The 23,285-nt window shown below is 40.5% G+C and overlaps 1 protein-coding gene across 1 annotated transcript in view; it reads right to left on the minus strand.

Annotated features, from left to right (window-relative positions):
* Nucleotides 1-512: 512 nt before the first annotated feature.
* The window catches only part of Stum (mechanosensory transduction mediator stumble), a 41,018-nt gene continuing 18,245 nt past the window's right edge, over nucleotides 513-23,285 (minus strand). Inside the window, exons 3-7 of the mRNA XM_076321529.1 lie at nucleotides 6,751-7,014; nucleotides 5,105-5,321; nucleotides 4,579-4,705; nucleotides 3,353-3,547; nucleotides 513-1,459 (exon numbers count right to left, since the gene is read on the minus strand). Of these exons, the coding sequence (XP_076177644.1) occupies nucleotides 1,332-1,459; nucleotides 3,353-3,547; nucleotides 4,579-4,705; nucleotides 5,105-5,321; nucleotides 6,751-7,014 (931 nt within the window). The 3' untranslated portion in view covers nucleotides 513-1,331. The remainder of the gene's footprint in view (nucleotides 1,460-3,352; nucleotides 3,548-4,578; nucleotides 4,706-5,104; nucleotides 5,322-6,750; nucleotides 7,015-23,285) is intronic.

The following is a 23,285-nucleotide window of genomic DNA, read 5'->3' on the forward strand; positions in this document are numbered from 1 at the left end:
TCGAGGTGTCTGTACTTCACAGGCGGGTGGATATGTAAATATTGGAGCTTCCATCGGATCGATGTAAATAAAAAATAAAAATTCATGCGTACAATATCTTTACAGGAAGCTTTGTCGAGAGGAACATGTAACATAAGTATAAATAAATTTTGAAGATAAAGAAAAATTTTACTCTTCAAATTCGCTTACGATGTCGTACGTTATAAGATGCGAGAACACGGCTTAATTTTCGAACAAGAAAAGAAATTAAAAAATAATCGTAGACTCCATACCCTCTGTACGATCCGGAACCCACATTCACAGACTCGTTTTAGCGTAAATTCCAAATTATAAGAATCAACGTCGATTATCCAAATTCTGAATAAATAAATATCCATAGAACCTGACTGTCTGATCATCAGTTGAATAACATCGATGCGACAATAAATCGTGCGATCAGGGGGATGGAAAATGGAAGGGGGCAATTCCAGAAGCAGCGATTAGATTAAAAACCGATGTAAGTAATATATTTTCATATTTACAAGGATTTTAGTTATAAGTTTCAATAATCGGATATTGGAATATATGGATGTATGTATACATATATATGTGTTGCGCTTGTAAAAATATAAAGTGCGTTTTTTCAAAACGTATTTATTCCATCGACGTAGAAAAAAAAACCTTCGATAAGGGGCTCGGGAGGTGGAGACTGGGAGCAAGACAAAACGGAGTGCTCGATCGCCATTGAAACGACGAATGGGGGAGAGGAGAGGGAGAAGGGGAGAGAGGAAAAAAAAGAAAAAAGAAATGTAGGAAAAACCAATGTCGATCGACGCAACGAGTACATTTTGAAAGAACGCCGCGAATAGGTATGCTTTCACTGAAAGCGATTAATTTCCAAAAACTTCGTTTCGTTCCTCGTTCGCGGGAGTATCGTTTCTCCCATGAAAGAAAAAAATTGAACAATTCGCGTGTACGCTGAATCGTGAAAAAAATCCTCTTCTCGAGGATCATTCCTTTCGAAAGTTCACCGTTTCGAAAATCGTTGTTGCTTTTATCTATCGTTTTCGTGGAATTTCTCCGGGACGGTTTGTTTGTTTCGCTACGATTTTCATCGCGAGTACTTTCGTTGTTCTCGCAGCGATTCGCGATCGAAGGAAATTGTTGTTCCGCCGACGCAACGGCGATGCTTCGTTTCGAAATGCGCGCGCAACGTGCCATGCGGTGTTACACGCGACGCACGATCCGCTTTCGCAGTTATCTCGAGAAGGCACGTGGTGAAGAATCGTAGTCGAGCGATATAAAAACGTTTCGAGAATCTCGTGTGGCGAAGAATCGTGGTCGAGGTCCCATCATCGGACACGTTCGGTCCCCCTCAGCGCCTGGCTCGGTACCCCAGGCGGCAGATTCGCGGGCTCGCCCCCTCTGGCTTCTGGATCGTTAATGGCCGCCTCGGAGGCCTTGAATCGTTTGTATTTCCCTGGAAGAACGCACAGTGTTTATTATTTACGTGGAATCGGTATCGGTACCATCGTAGAACAAGCGCGTATTCATTTTACCGAATCTCTGCAAGTTTATTTCGATACCAGTTAACAAAACTGGAACACTTTTCCGAGTAGATTAATTCTTCGTTTATCGAAGATCTACTTTTGCACGAGTTAATGGAATCGAAACATTTCTTAGGGCAGATAAATTTTTCATTTGTCGGAGATCTACTTTTATACGAGTTGATGGAATGGTAACACTTCTACGTGTAGCTTTGTAATTTTTCATTTATCGAATATCTACTTTCATACGAGCTAATGAAATGGTAACACTTCTACGTGTAGTTTTTTAATTTTTCATTTGTCAAAGACCTACTTTTATACAAGTTCATGGAATCGAAACATTTTTTCGTTACCGTAAATATACGGTTATATAAGTTAAAATTGGGACACTTTTCTGTGTAGATTAATTTTTCATCTGCTAAAGATCTACTTTTGTATCAGTTAATGGAATTGGAACACTGCCGTGCAGATTAATTTTTCATTTACTCGAGAAAACCTAAAATAGAGTCAAAATGTATAAATAATATATTTGGGTATACTCGCATGAACTACTTGAATTCTTTTTCTAACTGAAGCTTCTAAATGATGAGAAACTTTTGTCAAATGAGAAACAGTATTCGGTAACAATCGTCTAAAAACTCTGAAACTTGAAATTAGTTAGATAATTTTATTTGGAAATGTTAATCCCTCTCTGCATGATTTTATGAAGAAATTACGTTATGCAAATTCCTGACAAACTGTGAGAGGAACGATTAATTGACATCTGTAACGCAAAGTTGTAAATGTACGACATACCAACGGGGTACACAAATAATTAATTTTTTGTTAAAGAACGTGCGTTCTTTGTACATGGTAACATTTATAGCTTTCTTTCGGAAGCAGAACCGAATTTACCGCGCCACGTAACAACCTCTTATTGTCGAACGATAAATCATAAAATAAGACAGCACCAATAACATCAATCTTCCCTGTATGACAATTTAAAAGTGTAATTATCATCTCGGTATCACATCGTAATTCTCAAAATTTTCAAACGTCATCCATAAATCTAATCGCTTCGAAAGGAATCCAATTATTCAAATGCGGGGCCCTATTATCTCAACGAGAAATCATTTCCAGAGTGAGAATCATCGAGCTTCTATTATCGCATAACTTCCAAATGAATTATTCATATACGAACGACGTTAATGTTTCAGTTACAACGGCGCCATATTTTAAAGCATGACGTTCGAGCACGAATAAACTTTTAGCGAAACTGGTCGAGATAAAAGTACCGATTCGAAAGTATAAATTACGAGGAAACTTTCTAAAAGTCAGTGCACAATAAAATACCAATTATCCGAACCGTCTCGTCATCGAAAACGCTCTGTTGAACGAATGCTTCACCTACTGAATTAATTCGTCTGTTCTCGTTTTCTGATGCCACTATTATATTTCGAGGACTGTTAAAAAATTTCAATATATGTTAAACCAAGCTCGAGTCAGAAATAAATCTTATTAAACGTTCACCGTGAAACTGAAATTTCGTAACCTGATTAACACTGGAACTACCAAAGTGGTCACGTGGACTCGTTTGAAACTTCTTTTCGAAATTACTCAATCGTTAACGATCTCTTACCTATAAGATTCACGGACAATTATCAAAATCTACAACTGATAGTACCTGTATTTTAATTTACCCTTTCTCCATCTAACATCGGTCTGATACAAATAGTAATACGTTCATCGTCGTTAGTTTTAGCGTTAATCTCGTGTTCTACGATGGCTGCCCCGTTTCCCGCGCGTGCAATCCGCTCGATTTCGGATCGATAATTAATATTACTTACTGGCTAAGCGGACCAAAGTGACGCCCCACCAAATGCTCCAGCCCCACCCAACCAGGCAGAATAAAACAGTGAATAATTGACCCACCCCGACCACAAGGTTCACCACGAACGCGCCGAGCCTCGATTTTAGTCCAGCTACAGCCGAGAATCTCGGCTGACCCGTACACAAGTTGAAAAGTCCGCTCCAAACGGTGCCTGAAACCAACAGTGCTACTTTAGTATGAAAAGTCAACCCTTTCAGAGTGACGAAACATCGATTTTTCGAGAAATATCAAAAATTAAACGAACGCGAAAAATAGAAGGTGAGAGGATACATTTGATAATTAAAAAAATATTCCGTTCAAGCCATTGCTAGTAACAATCGTTCGAGAAATTGACCCATGACGTCTAACAATGTTATAACTAAGAGTATCGTGCCACTGGGGAAATTTAATTATATATATTTCTTCGCAATTTTGGTGATTACTTCCATAACTTAAAAATAATAATTTTGAAATGAACGCGTACGTGCTGATATCCTTGAAGAGATTAGCATATCAAATGCTGCGTCATCCATGTAGGAATGACCAATGTGTCTTGATAAGCCGCATGAATTATATTCGAATAACAGGGTATTCCTAGCAGAAATACGTCTCGTTTCGAGGTGCAAATAAAATGGAGCTTTAATAGTACAGTTCCTCGCGAATATGGTAGTGTACACGGTTCGAGATTGTATATCCATAGTCACGAGAGAAAATGGCATAGGTTGTATCCACGAATGTAAAAAACCCTAGAATTATAACCACAAAAGTAATTATGTTAATCCCCAGTGACATTTCTATCGAATTGGCTCAGCGCTTTATTCATTAATATTAATAGATTTTCCTCGAAAAAAAATCGAAATTCAAGGCAAAAGTACAATACGTGAAAAGATCTTTGAGTCTGAACAAAAATAAAGACGTCAATGGGTTAATTCGTGAGAAAAAATAATTCGCTTCGAAAGAAAGTAATCCGTTTACAGAGACAATTTATTATCCTTCATCCTCGAAGACTGAATATTTTTCAGGTCGAAGAACAATCGTTAGAAATAATAAAAACAAAAAACAAAAAAACTGTTTTACGCGCTGAATATTCAGAAGCACTTTTTCCTAGTTCCGCGTGGATTAATGAGTTTTTAATGTCCCTGACGGAAAGCTGAGATTTCAATTCGACACGATGATGGAACGAGCAGTTGGGTTTCGATTTACCAGAACCAGGCAGTAAAACGTTCCACACTAGACAAAACCATGCGAGAGGAACTGGTAGACACGGAATAGCACCACGCATTAGAGAATTGTGCTCCACCAGGACGTCCGGTATCTTGGCCTTTGGTTCCTGTTGTTCAATGGAAAGAAAGTCGTTGTTAAAAGTAAATTTAAACATTGGATCTCGAGAAAGAAATCCACGCGAATTTTTGTTCAAAACTACCATACGTATTGTACATAATAAAACAAAATAATCGTAAAGTGTAAGTACCCAAAGTGTCGAGAGCCAAAATTAAACACAGAGATACTTCTATAATTAAATAATACCATTGCCAATAACTCTAGAGATGGACAAATGTATCGACAAATAAACGTAAGATGTTTAATATTGTTTTCTCAGTGAGTAACTTTTCTTTCTTTCGCGATAGAAACTTGAATAATTTTTCTTTTTTCAATGAAAGAATGCTTACTTGGCATTCAGCCTTTGTGGTACTTCCGCGTTACGATTATTAATCGGTTGAAGGATTACCTCCGATAATGGCGGCGGTGCTACGCTGGTAAGACTGTGCTTGGCACGTATGCTTCTTTTCCGTTCCGCTTCAACGTTTCGCTTGCATTTGCAGCTGCCGAACAAACGACGACAAATCGCGCCGAATCTCCTCTCTGGGGGACAACAAACTGCAGCCTCGGCTGGCGCAACCCTCGATCTTCTTGAGCAACATTTCAATTCTCCGAATCGGTTGCACCTGATGCGAGAAGAAAAAAAAACATAAATTGTGGCGTTATTGCTCGCTGTCGAGCAACGAATCGAATAGGGCTTCGAAAAGAGCGAAGAAGAAACGATAAAGTAACTCCAGCTCCCTTTGAATCGAACCATTTCTTTGTATCGATAAATTTCTACAACCTCTATCCTATTGTTTAATATTTTTATCGCTCGTAGATCTGCCCGGTTGAATTTTCACTCGCGTAAAATATTTTCTTTCTTCTTTTCATTTCGTCTATTTTTCTTTTTTAAGCGAGAGTAACAACACCGTGTCTACAGAGTGCACCATTCATTTTCATGGATTAACATTGTCGGCGATTCACGTCCGAACGCTAACGATGCGAAGAAAAATCAACTTCTCGATTTAACGAACCTAGAAAGCATAGCCATGAATATTAACGCGTGGATGAAACATTCAAACGTGACAAAACCCATTAACACCTCGTTCGTGCACTCGGGGTGAAAGTCAATCGTTAGGACACGTGTTCCTTGCGAAGCGGAACACTGCATTCCATTATCTCAATGTCATTTCAACATCATCCAACGTTCTTGCACCGAGTACACGTGCTTTCATCTTAATGGCGGGCTAATGTCCGTGACTGTATTCAGATGCGAATAGAGAAGCAATTTGCTGCGGGAAATAGTTGCTTCCTCGAAGGATTAAAGTGCCGCGTATAAAGTCACATGCGAATTCCTGGAACATCTAACTCTCTCTCTAACCGGTATCCTCGTTACTTGAAGTGTATCTGAATTCCTGAAATGCTCGGTTCCTTCCCTGTTATCCTCGTTACTTGGATTCTATCTGAATTCCTGCAACACTTACCTCCCTTTGTAACTGTTATCCTGGTTAGTTTTACTTTATTTTAATCTCTGGAACGTACACCTCTTTCTCCAACTGTTATCCTCGTTTCTTAACTGTATCTAAATTCCTGAAACACCTACCTCCCTCTCTAACTGTTGTCCTCGTTACTTTACTCAATATCTGAATAGCTGGAATACCTGTATCCCTCTCTGTTCTCGACACTTTAACTGTACTCATGACATTCCTTAACTATTTTCCTGGTTATTTTAACTCTATTTTAATTCCAGGGACACCCACTTTCTTCTCTAAAAGTCGTCGGTTACAAGCTACACTACTCCAACTATCGCAATTTTCAAGTGATCAAAAGCAAAATTCTAACTCATATTTTTTATCACTCAATTATCTTTTTCTATCTATATTCTTTCTTCAACTCTACCCGAATTCCTGATACACCTACTTCCCTCTCTAAAAGCGATCTCTCGGTTACAAGCTACACTACTGCAACTATTGCAATCCCCAAGTGATGAAAAACAACATTCTAACACAGATTGAACTCTCTACAGCTCGATTGTCTTTTTCTGAAGCATCTCGATTGGTCGTCGATCGGTACCTGCATCTGTTCTTGAATTTCGGCCAGCAGCCAGCAGGTACATTGTTTCTCGCGGCCACGGGCTGTTGAGCTGCCTGGTTCCCTTCTGCCACGTCGGTGGTCCTGGCATGTTTCCCGGGCCAAGCGAGTCCTTTGGGGTTGGTGCGACAAGCGAGACACCTCATGCTGGGACAACACTCGCAGCAACGACTCAGGGACCTCTTCCAACGCGCGAAAAGTCTCTCCGGTGGTCGTTCACCAACACCGTTTGCGGCTGCCAGCACCCTGTAATCCAAGGGTGGGCCACGCCCCGTTTATGCTGTTAGCATTATTAAAAAACCCCTGCTCGCTGCCCCTTTGATCGATCGATCGAACGATAAAGGAGCCTTCGACGTCGATTAAGAAAGAAACGCCAAGCGATCGAAAGAACCGTGCCAACGTCTCTTGGCCAACAGTGACTGCGTTAGGTCTGGACAGTTCAAGGACGCACACGCGCTTCGATACTCGCGAAGGGTAAGTTCTGATCCGTAGATTCAACCCCCACGATGCGTGGAAAATTTCCAGCGAATGCAAATTATCGAACTTGACACGCTTTTAAAATTATCTTCGGTCATGAACAAGCAGTTCCTGCTTATCTGTTATCTTAACGTTCTCAGCCCTATTTTGACGTTTGATACGAACTAAAATTATACAAAGAAAAATATGTAATACATCGATCCGTATAAATTTAAATATAAATTAAAAATTTAAACAGTAAGCTCCCAAAGAGATATTTTTAGAAGCTATCTATTCGATGCGAGAATTTCGTAAGAGTCGTCCATTTTGATGCAAGAATTTCACGGATTGGTATACTGCTCCAATACCACGAGAAGTTGAAAATCTAGGCCTTTTTTTTTAATTTAATCTTTTCGTATCGTTGCACGTTTCTGCGAATTACCATTGAGATTTCTGTTTTGTGTCAGATTATAGAATGTGTGCGAAGTACGGGTTGTTAATTTAGAAAAGATCCCCGAGAAAGTAGTTTGAAAGTAGCGAGAACGAAACGCAGAGTCCTTTAGGTATAAAGTGTTGTACAGTAACGTTTAAAACTTGTAAAACTATAGAAATATGATAAAGACTAACGATCTAACTTCTCACCGAACAGACGTAATAAACTTTTAGAATCGTGTAATCTTTTGAAAGAATTTTCGATACATTCGAATAAGACTTGCAGTTAATCGAGCGCGAAAATAGAAAACCTTCCGAGCTATCCTAATGTGCACACACCGATCGTGCGAGGGTTAGGACCTACTTAGAGTTCGTACACTTTCCAGTCGCGCCTTTTCAGAGCCGCAGTATATAAATTACTTGTCATACTCAACCCTCTAATGATTAACACGATCGATCAGAAACTCGCGACAAGAAATTCCTGTATAGCCAGCAAAAGAAATTTAATTAAGGGCACCTGGTAACTTAGCAGGTTCACTCGTTTATCGATTCCTTTCGTATAAATATCCTAGAAATATATTTCATTCCTACTTTTCGTAAAATTAAATTAAATTCGCGCAATATAAATTACATGCACTTTAAACGTTTCGGGCCCTCGTAAGTGTATATAAAATAAATAAAAGATACAAACTTCTTTCTCGATAATAAAATATTTGTTCAGCGATGGTACCCGTACGACACAGGGTAAGTTCCAATGAGTCTCAGGTTTCCTCGAACATAACCTATAGGCATTCGAACATGTAATACAATGAGCTTTCCGAGTAATTCGAAAACTACGATTCCTAGAATGTATTACACGTTTCTATTTTTTCATATTACAATAGAACCTCTCGTAACCTGCAATCATAAGTTTAATTTAGCTACTAGGAAGATACGAAATCCTAAAGCGTTTAAATGCTCTGTCAATTTCGTTGGCCTCTTCTTTGAACGAGTGAAGTTCAATATCGTCAATAAAATGTTAAGTTTAATAAAATGATCGTTTCGTTATCCAAAAGTCTCATTACTGCGACACTCGTGTCTCCCGATTGGTTTCGTACATTGCGTATTCGATTAATACGCGTTTCACGCACACTCGGTTTGAGAACCACTGGGCTACAGTGGACGACAAAAGATCCGCGCGACACTCCCGACGGTATTAAAGGACACGGAGCAATCGAGGAAATTAGCCCCCTCCCCCGATGAGAATCGACGCTCGATCACGGTGCATTAATCACCGTACCCCGTATAAACGACCGGCCGCTATCTATCCGAAATCGTCACTCTCTCGAACGCCAATCGCGTACCAATTGAATCGCGTCTATAAATCACCCCCGCGTTCGCCATAAATATCGGGCGCGGAACAGGACACAGAAAACGTCGCGTAGAATTCCTATCGATCGTCAACGGGTGAAATGTGTGCAAATGTAGGGGGCCATGTATCGAGGAGAAGGAGGTGGCAACGTGCACAAAATTCCCACGCGTCATCCTGTTGCCGGCCACGGACCTTCCTTCCAACTGTCTTCCAAACCAACCCACCCCGAAACTCTTCTTCGAGTGTCTTTCGAACCATCCCCTCGAAACCCCTGTTCCTCGAGTGTCTTTCGAACCACCAACCCGCGAACTCTTCTTCCCAGTGTCTTTCAAACCACCAACCCCCGAAAAAGTCTTCTTTCTCGAATATCTTCGAGAATCGAAACCCCTATACCGTATCACCCCTCTTCCATCGTCTTTTAAATACCATCCTCTCTAGATCCCTCTTCCATCGTCTTCCAAACCATCCCCTCTAGACCCCCTGTGCCGGTATCTCCCGAACCATATCCCCTCTTCCAGTATCACCCAGAAACCCCTCTTCCGAAGTCTCGTCCAGACCTTCCCTCGAATTTCCATCGGATCTCGACTCACCCTCGTTTCTAGGCCCGTGGTCACGGGTAATAAGCGTCCCTTACCTCGTTGGTCCCTGGTTGCGGCGAACGGGTGCGTGGCTCTCGTGCTACGAGCGGAAACAACGAGATGCACGGCGAACGGAAGTGAACGATGATCCCGTGACGATGGATCGATTCGCGGTAGTCGCGGACCAGAAGAAACGGTACTGCCTCGAGGCTGGCCAGCGAGCATCGCGGCTCCCGCTCGTGTCGCACGAAGATTGCAGGTGCCGCAGTCCACGGGGGTTGGCCGGACCTTCGGGGGGGACGGGGGGCGGTGAAGCGAGGAGAGAGGGGGCGGTTGGCTACCGTTTGCTTGTCGGCGAGCTGGTCACGCGAAGATTTTCTCCTTCGGACGGCCCGCATACACGTTACGGCCACCAAGCTGGCTTCCTTCGGTTGACCGCGAAATCGATACGCTTGAAGTTCTTTACCTTAACACCGGCGCTCTTTCAAGGCGGCCCACCCACAGCACCCTTTTCTCTTTGATTTTTTCCTTCCTTCGTTTCGTTCGCGCAGTATTGTTCCTCTTTTTTTTTTCTTCCGTTCCTGGACGTGTATCCGGTTGTTCGGAAAGTCATTTCGTTTTTTTTCTTCGGTGAAAATGAAACACGATTTTTTTAGAGTGGATATTATAATATATCCATATTGGAAAATGTTCCATTGAATCAATATTCCATTTTGGAAAACGAAATGACTTTCCGAACAACCCAATATGTTTTATTCTCGCTTTGATGATCGGTAACGCGGTTTCTCGAGTGCCGAGAAACGAGTTCGTTCCAGGGTTTAACGTCGTGTACATTTTATTATGTTTCGCGATCTGTGACGCGTTCTCACCGAGTTTAAAGAGGGTGGTTTGGCCATGTTTGTCGTAGCGGCTTCTGCTTTATCGTTTTCACGGTGTACAATTTAGTCCTTCTGTGCAATTTATGACGCGATCTCTCGAATACTTTCAGGGATGTTCTCTCTCTCTCTCTCTCTCTCTCTCTCTGTTTGTTAGAGTGACTTTGTATTTTGAACTTTATCTTGTATATTTTATTGTGTTCTTTCTTGGTCTGTAAACGGTGATTTATCTGTCTTTGTCGTCTTTTATTATTACTTTGTGGTCTCTGACTTTCCAATAAAGGTTCTCGTCTTTTCATTGCGACGATTTTGTTTCCTCGAACTTAACAGTGTACATTTTACTATGCTTTGCGTTTGGTGGCATGATCTTCCTAATTCTCCAGAGAGAAGTTTATCCCTCTTTGTCGTCGAGATTGTATCCTTTTTCACCGTTTCAACGTAATCCTTTTTCTGACAAGTATACTTTGTTTCCTCTTTGCGGTCGTGACTGTAATTGTTCGTTTTCGCGCTGTATATACTATTCCAGCTTTGCGATTGATGGCGCAATCTCTCAGATTCTAAGAAGGGTAGTTTCCACTTCTCTTGTACATTTCATTACATTTAGCAATTTGTAACGCGACTTTCAGGTTTCTGACAAGGGTACTTTGTCTTCTCTTTCTTGACACGACTATAATTTTGTCGTTTTTCTCGCTATGCATTTTACACGTATGTTTCTATTAAATAAACTACGTTTCTTCGTACTATACATGCTGTGAAAACGTATTTTTCGTTACCGTGAAATGTCAGAATACCTGTATATAAAAGATACACTTGCAAAGTGATTATTCAACTCGTATACTATACAATTATAATATATGTCGATATTGACGTATACAAAATTCAGAATATATTTTATTCGATTATTTTACGCCTTCTTACGAAGATATTTATTTTCCATTTTAATTAACATTGTTTCTCCTCGAATCCTCGCAAAAGGATTCTTCCGTGTCGTCGCGCGATCCCAGAATTTGCTCGTTTTCTGTCTCGTATTTTAGCTCCGGTTTCCGCTTTGTTCAACCTCGACACGACTATTTTCTTGTTTTGTCCACGGTTCTTTGTTAGGTCGACGTTAATACCGTGATTCGATGAACGGAATTTTTATCAAATCGATACGTTGGTGGAACGCAACGTATGCTGTACGCTTTACGTACGGAATTGTATTTCGCGCTTTGTTTTTCCTTCTTTCGATCGACGTCGATACAACGAATCGCCAAGCGGAATTTTTGTCGAAACGATACGTATCTTTGATGTAGAACACTTCGCAGACTTTCCACGGAATCGCTTGAAAATTTCGCATATCGGTGTTGCAACTTCGAAGAATTTTTCCACACAGAGAAATTAATTTTTGCATGGTAAGAGAACATCGTGTCGAATAATACTCGACTTTCCACGGAATCGTTTGAAAATTTCGCATATCGGTGTTGCAACTTCGAAGAATTTTTCCACACAGAGAAATTAATTTTTGCATGGTAAGAGAACATCGTGTCGAATAATATTCCACCTGATTTCGATAATCGAGAAACGAGAAATTTTAGACCGTTCCAAGTTTGCGCGTAAAAGCAAACGAGCCACTTTGGAAACTCGATGAAACTATAAACCTCGTCGTTATCAGAATTTTTGAACAACGAAGCCGTGTAACTTCGATATAGTATATCAACGAGCCGATTTCCATGGAGCGTTCCAATGGCACAAAAGTTTTAATTGCGTTCACTTCGACTCGCGACCACTTCAGCTACCCTCGCGAAATGTGCGTGCGAACGTCAGTTTGAATAGGACGCGCGTGCTTAGAATCGCTGGAATATTACTTTTCCGGCATCCCCATGCCACTTGCAAGAAAAAGAAACAGATACAAAAATTTGTGCGCTTTTTCACGTTCGATTTTCAAAGTTTCATTATTCGTGGAACGATAAGTAACCCGTATCGAGGTATGGAGACTCAATGGATCCGAAAGTGGAAAATATTGATTTTGAAACTTAAGTACGTTATTCAATGGTGAAATGGCAGTGGTTCTCAAACCATTCGGGAACTCTTTTTAAACCTAGACATTTATGCGAAACTGCAGAAAGCTTTTAATTACGTGGATTTTATTTATCGATATTTATCGTAGTAGAACCAGTGAATATATAAAATTATTATCTTAAAATTGTTGCGAATATATATTCATTAATTCATTTCATTTTGTTTATAGGTAACTCAATGAATATATAATAACCGTGAACAAGTTGATCGTTAAACGTGCATACAATTCTTTTAGGAGATATATTTCTTTCTCGAATAAAATCACTGCTATTTTCAGCGAGATAAGTGAAATTGATTAAAGTTACCCCAGCTTAATAGAAGGGAGCTGAATTTCTAAGTCCGTTAATATATTTAAACAGTCGCGATATTTTGTTTCAGGCGAAGCACGGAGTAGATGATATCCGGAAAGACATTTCACTTTAACGGAATTTGTGTTACATATACAGGACTCGTGAAAAACGAGTGATTTTGCAATGCACTCCACTAGGAACCATGTTCAGCCCAACCGCCGAACGATATACATCTATCAGAGTATAACTATGTGACTGCAAGTAGCCAACCATCGTTCAACGCCCACCCATGAAGATACATGATAGGATCAGCTAGTGTCATGGACCTATTTCGCCCTTGACCACCCCCGAAATTGTGCTACGTCTTTAGCTGTCATGTTCTCCTGGTACCAATGTCTCAAAGTCAGTGAAAAATTTTAGCAAAAGTTCGGAAATTCATTCGAATATCCCGAAAAATTTTAATTCACGAAAATTCTTGGAACTTGACGTCATTTCCAAAAAGCCTCGGAATAAGAATACCTTCTCGAGTATCATGTTCTCCTGTTACCAAAGCCCAAAATCGACGAAAAATTCTAGCAAAAATTCTGACACTACTACTACTACATTCTGACAATACTACTGACGCCAAGAGTCCCAAAATCGAACATTTTCTAAAATTTATGCCTGAATTCCAACCTTTGGCATCAGGAGAACACTGTTGTCGAGGAGGTATGCATTTCGATTCTTTAAGTATTAATCAAAATTAAATTGATATATCTAATAGACAATTATTACTTTCCATGTTTTAAAACTTTAAGCAACATCTCTTTACTTCGAAACTCGGTCAAAATTAATTGCTATAGGCGAATAATCATTTTTAATGCATAAATAGGATGCATATTGTAACATAAATGTTCGAAACATGCGTGAATATTAATAACAATCGCATAGAGGAAGGTACAATCACTGGAATTATTCGCTTTTACAGATTTCGGAATAACTTGATTTTTACTTATCACGATAAATAACAACTGTCATAGGACCATACTGTAAACAATTATTAATAATGTCCTGGTATAAATAATGGCTTAAAATATCATTTCGTTGAAATATTCTTTGTTCGTGCTGGAATTTTTCAGTAAGGTCCAACCGACATTGTCAAGGCTACACATATTGATTATCGATTCACAAGTGTTCATCACGATGATTTTTCTATCTAGAAAAGCAATCAATTGTATTTTAGGGCTTTTAAGTAAAGAATGCAACTTCCAAACGTATTTCGAAAATTATAAGAATGACACAAATGTTAAATTAATGTATCTAATAAACAATTGTTACTTTCCATGCTTTAAAACTTTACGAAACACGTTTTAACATTGAATCTCGATCAAAATCAATTTCCATAAGCTTCTTAATCATTTGCAATGTATAAATAAGATGCACATTATCCGATTAATATTGAGAACATGCATAAATATTAGTAACAATCGTGGAAATGAACAAACATTCACCGAAACAGTTTGTCTTCGCAGATTTCGCAATATCTTGATGTTTATTTTTAATATTTATTAATAACTGTCGTAGGACCGTAGATTAAACAATTATTAACAATATTCTGGTATAAATAATCGCTAAAGAGTCATCAATTTCTTGAAATATTTGGTCAGATCGAACAAAGACAATTGAAGTAACGGTAAGTCACCTTGCTCGGGGTATATATAGCCCCTCCCGATTGCCGAAAATTTCATTCCAGCAGGAGCCTCCGAGGTGGACGGACGTCTCCATTTTAGGTACCTGGACCCTCCGCGGACAGCAATGGACACCGGTTACCCTCTTGGTAACCGGTACTGGCCACCGATGGGCGGTGGTCAGTAATGGCGACCCTCTAATTTTTTTTTCTTCTTTGTTTGTTTACATATTTACTTCTTTCCTTTGAACTAACTCGCTAATTTTAATTCGTACTTGTTTTTCCATGCTTATTTTTTTGCCACTGCTTCCTTTATTTTCTTGTCACTGCATATTTGTTACTGCATGGCATGTATTTAACAATTCCCAATTTTCAATTCCTTTCTCTCAGCTAGGCACAACAGCAAACGAAGAAAGAAAAAAGAAGAAAGAAGAAAGAAGAAAGAAAAAAGAAGAAAGAAGAGTACACTCTCATCGCAGCCGCCTTAAGCTTAGACTAAGTTAGTTTTAAGGTCACCATGTACGAACATTTGTGATCTGCCGAGCAATTATCCAATCTTTAGCTTACTTTTGCTCGCTTGCTCGTTCCTCAGTCCGGCCACCTCTGCTTGTTGCATAAGCAAGTGACCGGCCGTGGGGGTGGACCGAACCCTCGATCGCCGTCTCTTCTGGTGCGTCCGCTTTGAGAGAGAATATGCAGCGAACACAGGGGCAGGTGTTCGCACCGGTCCCTGCGGAAGCCCTTGTGCCACAAGACCCTCTCTTCGTCATCCTCCGTGAGACAGGTCCACGCCCTGCGTGGCTCCTGGCTGCGGAGTTGGGAGAAACGGGGCACTCCACGGAGTGGACGGCGTCGCGCATTTCCTTGAGAATCGGGCCCACTGAGGGGAAACGGGACCAAGCTAGTAGGAGCAACTCCACGGTTCGCGTCGCGTATTCCCCAATTTTGCCTCATTTTTCCATTATGTAATTGCTCGGCAGAATTAAACGAGGAGATCGAAGAAACATTGATTCCTTCTATCTCTGCAGTTAGAATAAGTTAGTTTTAAGGCTGTGATCTGCCAAGCAATTATCCAATCTTTAGCTTAATTTTGCTCGCTTCCTCGTTCCTCCGTGTAGGTGGTCCGAACGGTCTATCACCGTCTCCTCCGGTGTGTTCGCTTCCAGAGGGGGCATGTTGCGAGCACAGGAGCAGGCATTTTTGCCGGTCCCTGCGAAAGCCTCCAAAGTAAGACCCTCTCGTCGTAAAGATGGAGAAACGGGGCACTCCTCTAGGGGAGTGGATGGCGTCGTTCGTTTCCTCTCGAATCGGGCCCACCGAGGGGAAACGGGATAGACCTAGTAAGACCAACTACACGGTTCGCGTCGCGTCTTTCCCAATTTTGCCTCGTTTTATTCGTCGATGTAATTGCTCGGCAGAAATAAACGAGGAGATCGAAGGAACATTGATTCCTTCTATCTCCATGGTTTAGTAACTTTGTTTGTACTGCGTATCGAGAGAGATCGATGGAGCATTGATTCCATCTATCTCTCTCCGGGTCTCCGCTCGCAGCAACCTCCACGTGGTGAGACCTGGTAATCGGTATTACTCGCGACGAACAATAATTATTCGTCGCGGGTAGTACCGAGCTAATTGGCTGCGAATTTAGAATAGTTAGTTAATACCTAAGAAACAATTGAATACTTAAAGGAACAACATTTTTACAATGCGTATGAAAGTTTGAGTATGATAATGAAACGAAAAAATGCAATTGTATCTCCGATGTAACGATGTCTTTCAATAAATTCATTTGGAGTAACAACAGAAGCTTTCTTTCTGCCTATTATTTGCTTCCATTTCTTTAACCCGATCTTATCATAGTGCTGAAACCACCTAAAACAATACTTCCAAGACGATTATGCACTCCTGATACCAAAGTTTCAAAATCAGGGAACAACTTTACCAAAAGTACAGGAATTCTTTCGAATGCTCCATTAAATTACATTTCGCGACAATTTTTGGAAATGACGTCACTTCTAAGAATCTGCTGAATAGGAGTACCTCCTCGAATAGAATGTTCTCCTGTTACCAAAGTTCAAGATCGACAAACAATCTAGCACGAATTCAGAAATTCGTTCGAAAACCCTACAAAATCTCAATTTGCGGAAATACCTGGAATTTGACGTCATTTCTAAAAATCCACGGAATAGTAATACCTTCTCGAGAACCATGTTCGCCTGTTACCAAAACCCAAAGTCGACGAAAAGTCTAGCAAAAGTTCAGTAATTTGTTCGAAAATCCCTCTAAATCTCAATTCGCGGAAATTCTTGGAATTTGACGTCATTTCCAAAAATCCCCGGAATAAGAATACCTTCTCGAGTATCATGTTCGCCTGTTACCAAAGCCTAAAATCTACGAAAAATTCTAGCAAAAGTTTGGGAATTCATTCGAGAATCTCGCAATTTTCCCAAATTTTGCAATCTCTTTTAATGTTTGTTTCTCATAATGATTAACAACCGTCGTAGGACTATAGTTTAAACAATTATTAACAATGTCCTATGATAAATACTGGCATAAAATATCATTTCGTTCAAGTATTCTTTGATCGCGATGGAATTGTTGTTATTGAGATCGAACCGACATTTTCAAAGCTGGAAATGTTTATCGATTCACAAACATTCATCATGATGATTTCTCTATCTAGAAAAACGATTGATAGAATTTCGGCGCTTTTAAATAAAGAATACAACTTCCACGCGTATTACGAAAATTACAAGATTTAAACAAATGTTAAATTAATGTATCTAATAAACAATTGTTACTTTCCACTCTATAAACTTTACAAAACACGTTTTTACTTCCAATCTCGATCAAAATCAATTTCTATAAGTTACTTAATCATTTGTAATGCATAAATAAGAGCCACATTCTTCGATTAATATTGGGAACGTGCATAAATGTTAGTAACAATCGCGGAAATGAACAAACATTCACCGAAACCGTTCGCCTTCGCAGATTTTGCAATATCTTGATGTTTATTTATCGTAATTATTAAGAACCGTCGTAGGACCGTTGATGAAATAATTATTAACAGTGTCCTAGTATAAATAATGGCTTAAAATATCATTTCGTTGAAGTATTCTTTGTTCGCGATGAAATTTTTGATTGAGGTCCAACCGACATTGTCAAGACTACACACATTGTTTATCGATTCACGAGTGCCCATCAGGACGATATTTCTATTTAAAAAAGCGATTAATTGAATTCCGACGCTTTTAAGTAAAAAATACAACTTCTACACGTATTGTATAAATTATAAGAATTAAACAAATGTTAAACTAATGTACCAAATAGACAATTATTAGTTTCCATGCTTTAAAACTTTACGAAACACGTTTTTACTTCGAATCTCGATCAAAATCAATTTCTATAAGTTAATTAATCATTTGTAATGCATAAATAAGATGCACAATGTCCGATTAATATTGGGAACGTGCGTAAATGTTAATAACAATCGCGGAAATGAACAAACATTCACCGAAACCGTTCGCCTTCGCAGATTTTGCAATATCTTGATGTTTACTTATCACAATTATTAACAACCGTCGTAGGACCATAGTTTAAACAATTATTAACAATGTCCTGGTATAAATAATGCTTGAAAAGCCATAAATTTGTTGAAATCTTCGGTTACATGGAACAAAGACGATCGGAGTGAGGGAAGTGACCTTCATGAGAGTATATAGGGAGCCGCCGGTTAACGAAAATTTCATTTCAGAGGGAGCCTCGGAGGTGGACGGATCTCTCTATTTTTCGATTTTAGGTGTCTGGAAGGGGGGCCCCCACTCTTGGTAACCGGTACTGACTCCTGGTAGGGGGTGGTCAGTACTGGCGACCACTCACTTAATCCTTTTTATTTTTTTCATTTTTTTCTTTCTTCAATTTACTTTATTTATTCTCCGATTTTAATTTGTACTTGTTTTTCCATGTTTATTTTTTTCATTTCTATTTACTATCATGCCTCGTCTTTAGGTTATTCTTAGGTAGGCACAAGGGGACTTTCTCGTCGCATCCACCGTGGGATCTTTAGATAACTTAGAATAAATTAGTTTTATGGCCACCATGTACGAACATTTGTGATCTGCCGAGCAATTATCCAATCTTTAGCTTACTTTTGCTCGCTTGCTCGTTTCTCAGTCCGGCCACCTCTGCTTGTTGCATAAGCAAGTGACCGGCCGTGGAGGTGGACCGAACCCTCGATCGCCGTCTCTTCTGGTGCGTCCGCTTTGAGAGAGAATATGCAGCGAACACAGGGGCAGGTGTTCGCACCGGTCCCTGCGGAAGCCCTAGTGCCACAAGACCCTCTCTTCGTCATCCTCCGTGAGACAGGTCCACGCTCTGCGTGGCTCCTGGCTGCGGAGTTGGGAGAAACGGGGCACTCCAAGGAGTGGACGGCGTCGCGCATTTCCTTGAGAATCGGGCCCACTGAGGGGAAACGGGACCGAGCTAGTAGGACCAACTCCACGGTTCGCGTCGCGTATTCCCCAATTTTGCCTCATTTTTCGATTATGTAATTGCTCGGCAGAATTAAACGAGGAGATCGAAGGAACATTGATTCCTTCTATCTCTGCAGTTAGAATAAGTTAGTTTTAAGGCTGTGATCTGCCAAGCAATTATCCAATCTTTAGCTTAATTTTACTCGCTTCCTCGTTCCTCCGTGTAGGTGGTCCGAACGGTCTATCACCGTCTCCTCCGGTGTGTTCGCTTCCAGAGGGGGCATGTTGCGAGCACAGGAGCAGGCATTTTTGCCGGTCCCTGCGAAAGCCTCCAAAGTAAGACCCTCTCGTCGTAAAGATGGAGAAACGGGGCACTCCTCTAGGGGAGTGGATGGCGTCGTTCGTTTCCTCTCGAATCGGGCCCACCGAGGGGAAACGGGATAGACCTAGTAAGACCAACTACACGGTTCGCGTCGCGTCTTTCCCAATTTTGCCTCGTTTTATTCGTCGATGTAATTGCTCGGCAGAAATAAACGAGGAGATCGAAGGAACATTGATTCCTTCTATCTCCATGGTTTAGTAACTTTGTTTGTACTGCGTATCGAGAGAGATCGATGGAGCATTGATTCCATCTATCTCTCTCCGGGTCTCCGCTCGCAGCAACCTCCACGTGGTGAGACCTGGTAATCGGTATTACTCGCGACGAACAATAATTATTCGTCGCGGGTAGTACCGAGCTAATTGGCTGCGAATTTAGAATAGTAAGTATATAAGAAACAATTGAATAACTTAATACAAAACACTGCTCTAACGCAAATAAAAGACTGAATATTTTGATTAAATGTAGTAATATGAATGTAACTCAAATGGATCTCAATAAATTTATTAAATAAAACACGAGTAGCTTTTTTCCTTTTCCTACTATGCTTCCCCTCCCTCTATGTGATCCCGAATTATATGTCGGAGAAAGAGATTTGAAAGTTTACATTCCCGAAATTTTTTAGAAATTAAATTATTGGCAACAAACCGTGAAAAATGAATACCTCTTCAACGATCGTGTTATCCAGATAGCAAGTTCTTCAAATCCAGCAAAAACATTAGAATTTTGGTATCAGGAGTACATGATAAGCGAGGAAGTGGCACGATTTCACGGATTCTTAGAAATGACGTCAAATTCCAAGAATTTCCACGAACTGGAATTTTGCGGGAATTTTGAACGAATTTCTGAACCTATGCCAAAGTTTTCGTCGTTTTCGGGACTTTGGTATCAGGAGAGCATTGTCTCTAATGGACTATTGGACAACTAACCAATGGACTAATGGACAATTTTTACTTTCCACGTTTTGAAACTTCAAGAAACTTCATCTCTTTACCTCGAAGCGCGATCAAAATTAATTGCTATAGGCGAATCAATCACTTTTAATGCCTAAATAAGATGCATTTGGTAACATAAATATTCGAAACATGTGTAAATGTTAATAATAATCGCGTAAAGGAACAAACAATCACTGGAATCATTCACCTTTACAGATTTCGGAATAACTTGATGTTTATTCATCACGATAAATAACAACTGTCATCGGACCATACTTTAAACAATTATTAATAATCTTCTGGTATAAATAATGACTTAAAATATCATTTCCTTGAAATATTCATTGTTCGCCATGAAATGTTTCAGTTTGGTCCAACAGAAATTGTCAAGGCTACACGTATCGATTATCGATTCAGAAGTGTTCATCACGATGATTTTTCTATCTAGACAAGCGATTAATTGAATTTCGTCGGGTTCAAGTAAGAAATGCAACTTCTACGCGTATTGTGTAAAATATAAGAATTAAATAAATGTTAAATTAATGTACTAAATAGATAATTATTACTTTCCATGCTTTAAAACTTTATGAAACACTTTTTACGTCGCATCTCGATCAAAATCAATTTATATAAGTTATTTAATCATTTGTAATGCATAAACAAGATGCACATTCTTCGATTAATATTAAGAACATGCATAAATGTTAGTAACAATCTCGGAAATGAACAAACACTTACAGAAAACCGTTCGCTTTTGCAGATATCTCAATATCTCGATGTTTATTTATCATAATTATTAACAATCATCGTAGGACCATACTTTAAACAACTATTAACAATGTCCTAGTATAAATAATACCTTAAAAGCCACCAATTTCTTGAAATATCCGCTTAAATCGTAGAAATAAAATCGAAGTAAATGGTAAGTCACCTTCTCGAGGGTATAAATAGAACCGCCAGCTGCCGAAAATTTCATTCGCCCGGGAGCCTCCGCGGCGGACGGAGCTCCTCCCTTGGGGGATCTGGACCCTCAGGGCGAGGGTGGCCCGACGCGGAGAAGGGCGGAAACGCCTCGGACCCGCGTCGGGCTCGCGGAGGACCCCTGGCGGATGGAGTCCTCCTCTGGGGGACCTGGACCCTCCGGGTCAGGGTGACCCAACGAGGGGAAGGGCGGAACCGCCGCGTATCCGCGCAGGACCCGCGGTGGACGGAGCTTCTCCTCTGAGGTACCTGGACCCTCAGGGCGAGGGTGGCCCGAAGCGGAGAAGGGATGTACCGCGGCCTACCCGCGGAGGACCGGGGGTGGGGGGGATATGCGCATTTTTTCGAAAATTCTCAGAAATTACGCCATTTTCGCGAAATTCCGAAAATTCTCAGAAATGACGTCATTTCCAAGAAGTGGCACGATTGGAATACCTCCTCGTACTTCATGTTCTCCTGATACCAAAGTCTCGAAACTCGTTTAAAATTCGCGCCTCGAGGAAATTCTTGGAAATGACGTCATTTCCAAGAAGTGGCACGATTGGAATACCTCCTCGCACATCATGTTCTCCTGATACCAAAGTCCCGAAATCGGTGACAAATTTTAGCCAACGAACAGAAATTTTATAAAATTTTTGTCCGAAATTCAGACTTTGGTATCAGGAGAACATGATGTGCGAGGAGGTATTTCTATCGTGCCACTTCTTGGAAATGACGTCATTTCCAAGAATTTCCTCGAGGCGCGAATTTTAAACGAATTTCTGTACTTTAACTGGAATTTTTCACGGTTTTCGAGACTTTGGTATCAGGAGAACATGAAGTACGAGGAGGTATTCCAATCGTGCCACTTCTTGGAAATGACGTCATTTCCAAGAATTTCCTCGAGGCGCGAATTTTAAACGAGTTTCGAGACTTTGGTATCAGGAGAACATGAAGTACGAGGAGGTATTCCAATCGTGCCACTTCTTGGAAATGACGTCATTTCCAAGAATTTCCTCGAGGCGCGAATTTTAAACGAGTTTCGAGACTTTGGTATCAGGAGAACATGAAGTACGAGGAGGTATTCCAATCGTGCCACTTCTTGGAAATGACGTCATTTCTGAGAATTTTCGGAATTTCGCGAAAATGGCGTAATTTCTGAGAATTTTCGAAAAAATGCGCATATCCTCCCCACCCCCGATCCTCCGCGGGTAGGCCGCGGTACATCCCTTCTCCGCTTCGGGCCACCCTCGCCCTGAGGGTCCACTTCCCTCAGAGGAGAAGCTCCGTCCGCCGCGGGTCCTGCGCGGATACGCGGCGGTTCCGCCCTTCCCCTCGTTGGGTCACCCTGACCCGGAGGGTCCAGGTCCCCCAGAGGAGGACTCCATCCGCCAGGGGTCCTCCGCGAGCCCGACGCGGGTCCGAGGCGTTTCCGCCCTTCTCCGCGTCGGGCCATCCTCGCCCTGAGGGTCCAGATCCCCCAAGGGAGGAGCTCCGTCCGCCGCGGAGGCTCCCGGGCGAATGAAATTTTCGGCAGCCGGCGGTTCTATTTATACCCTCGAGAAGAAGGTGACTTACCATTACTTCGATTTTATTTGTACGATTTAAGCGGATATTTCAAGAAATTGGTTGCTTTTAAGCTATTATTTATACTAGGACATTGTTAATAGTTGTTTAAACTATAGTCCTACGATGATTGTTAATAATTATGATAAATAAACATCGAGATATTGAGAAATCTGCAAAGGCGAACGGTTTTCTGTGAATGTTTCTTCATTTCCGCGATTGTTATTAACATTTACGCATGTTCCCAATATTGATCGAACAATGTGCATCTTATTTATGCATTACAAATGATTAAGTAACTTATGGAAATTGATTTTGATCGAGATTCGAAGTAAAAATTGTTTCGTAAAGTTTTAAAGCATGGAAGTAATAATTATCTATTTGGTACATTAATTTAACATTTATTTTATTCTTACAATTTACACAATATGCGTCGAAGTTGCATTTTTTACTTGAGAGTGTCGAAATTCAATTAATCGTTTTTTTAGATAGAAAA

Source organism: Ptiloglossa arizonensis, chromosome 10 (assembly GCF_051014685.1).
Source record: "Ptiloglossa arizonensis isolate GNS036 chromosome 10, iyPtiAriz1_principal, whole genome shotgun sequence".
Classification (NCBI taxonomy): domain Eukaryota; kingdom Metazoa; phylum Arthropoda; class Insecta; order Hymenoptera; family Colletidae; genus Ptiloglossa; species Ptiloglossa arizonensis.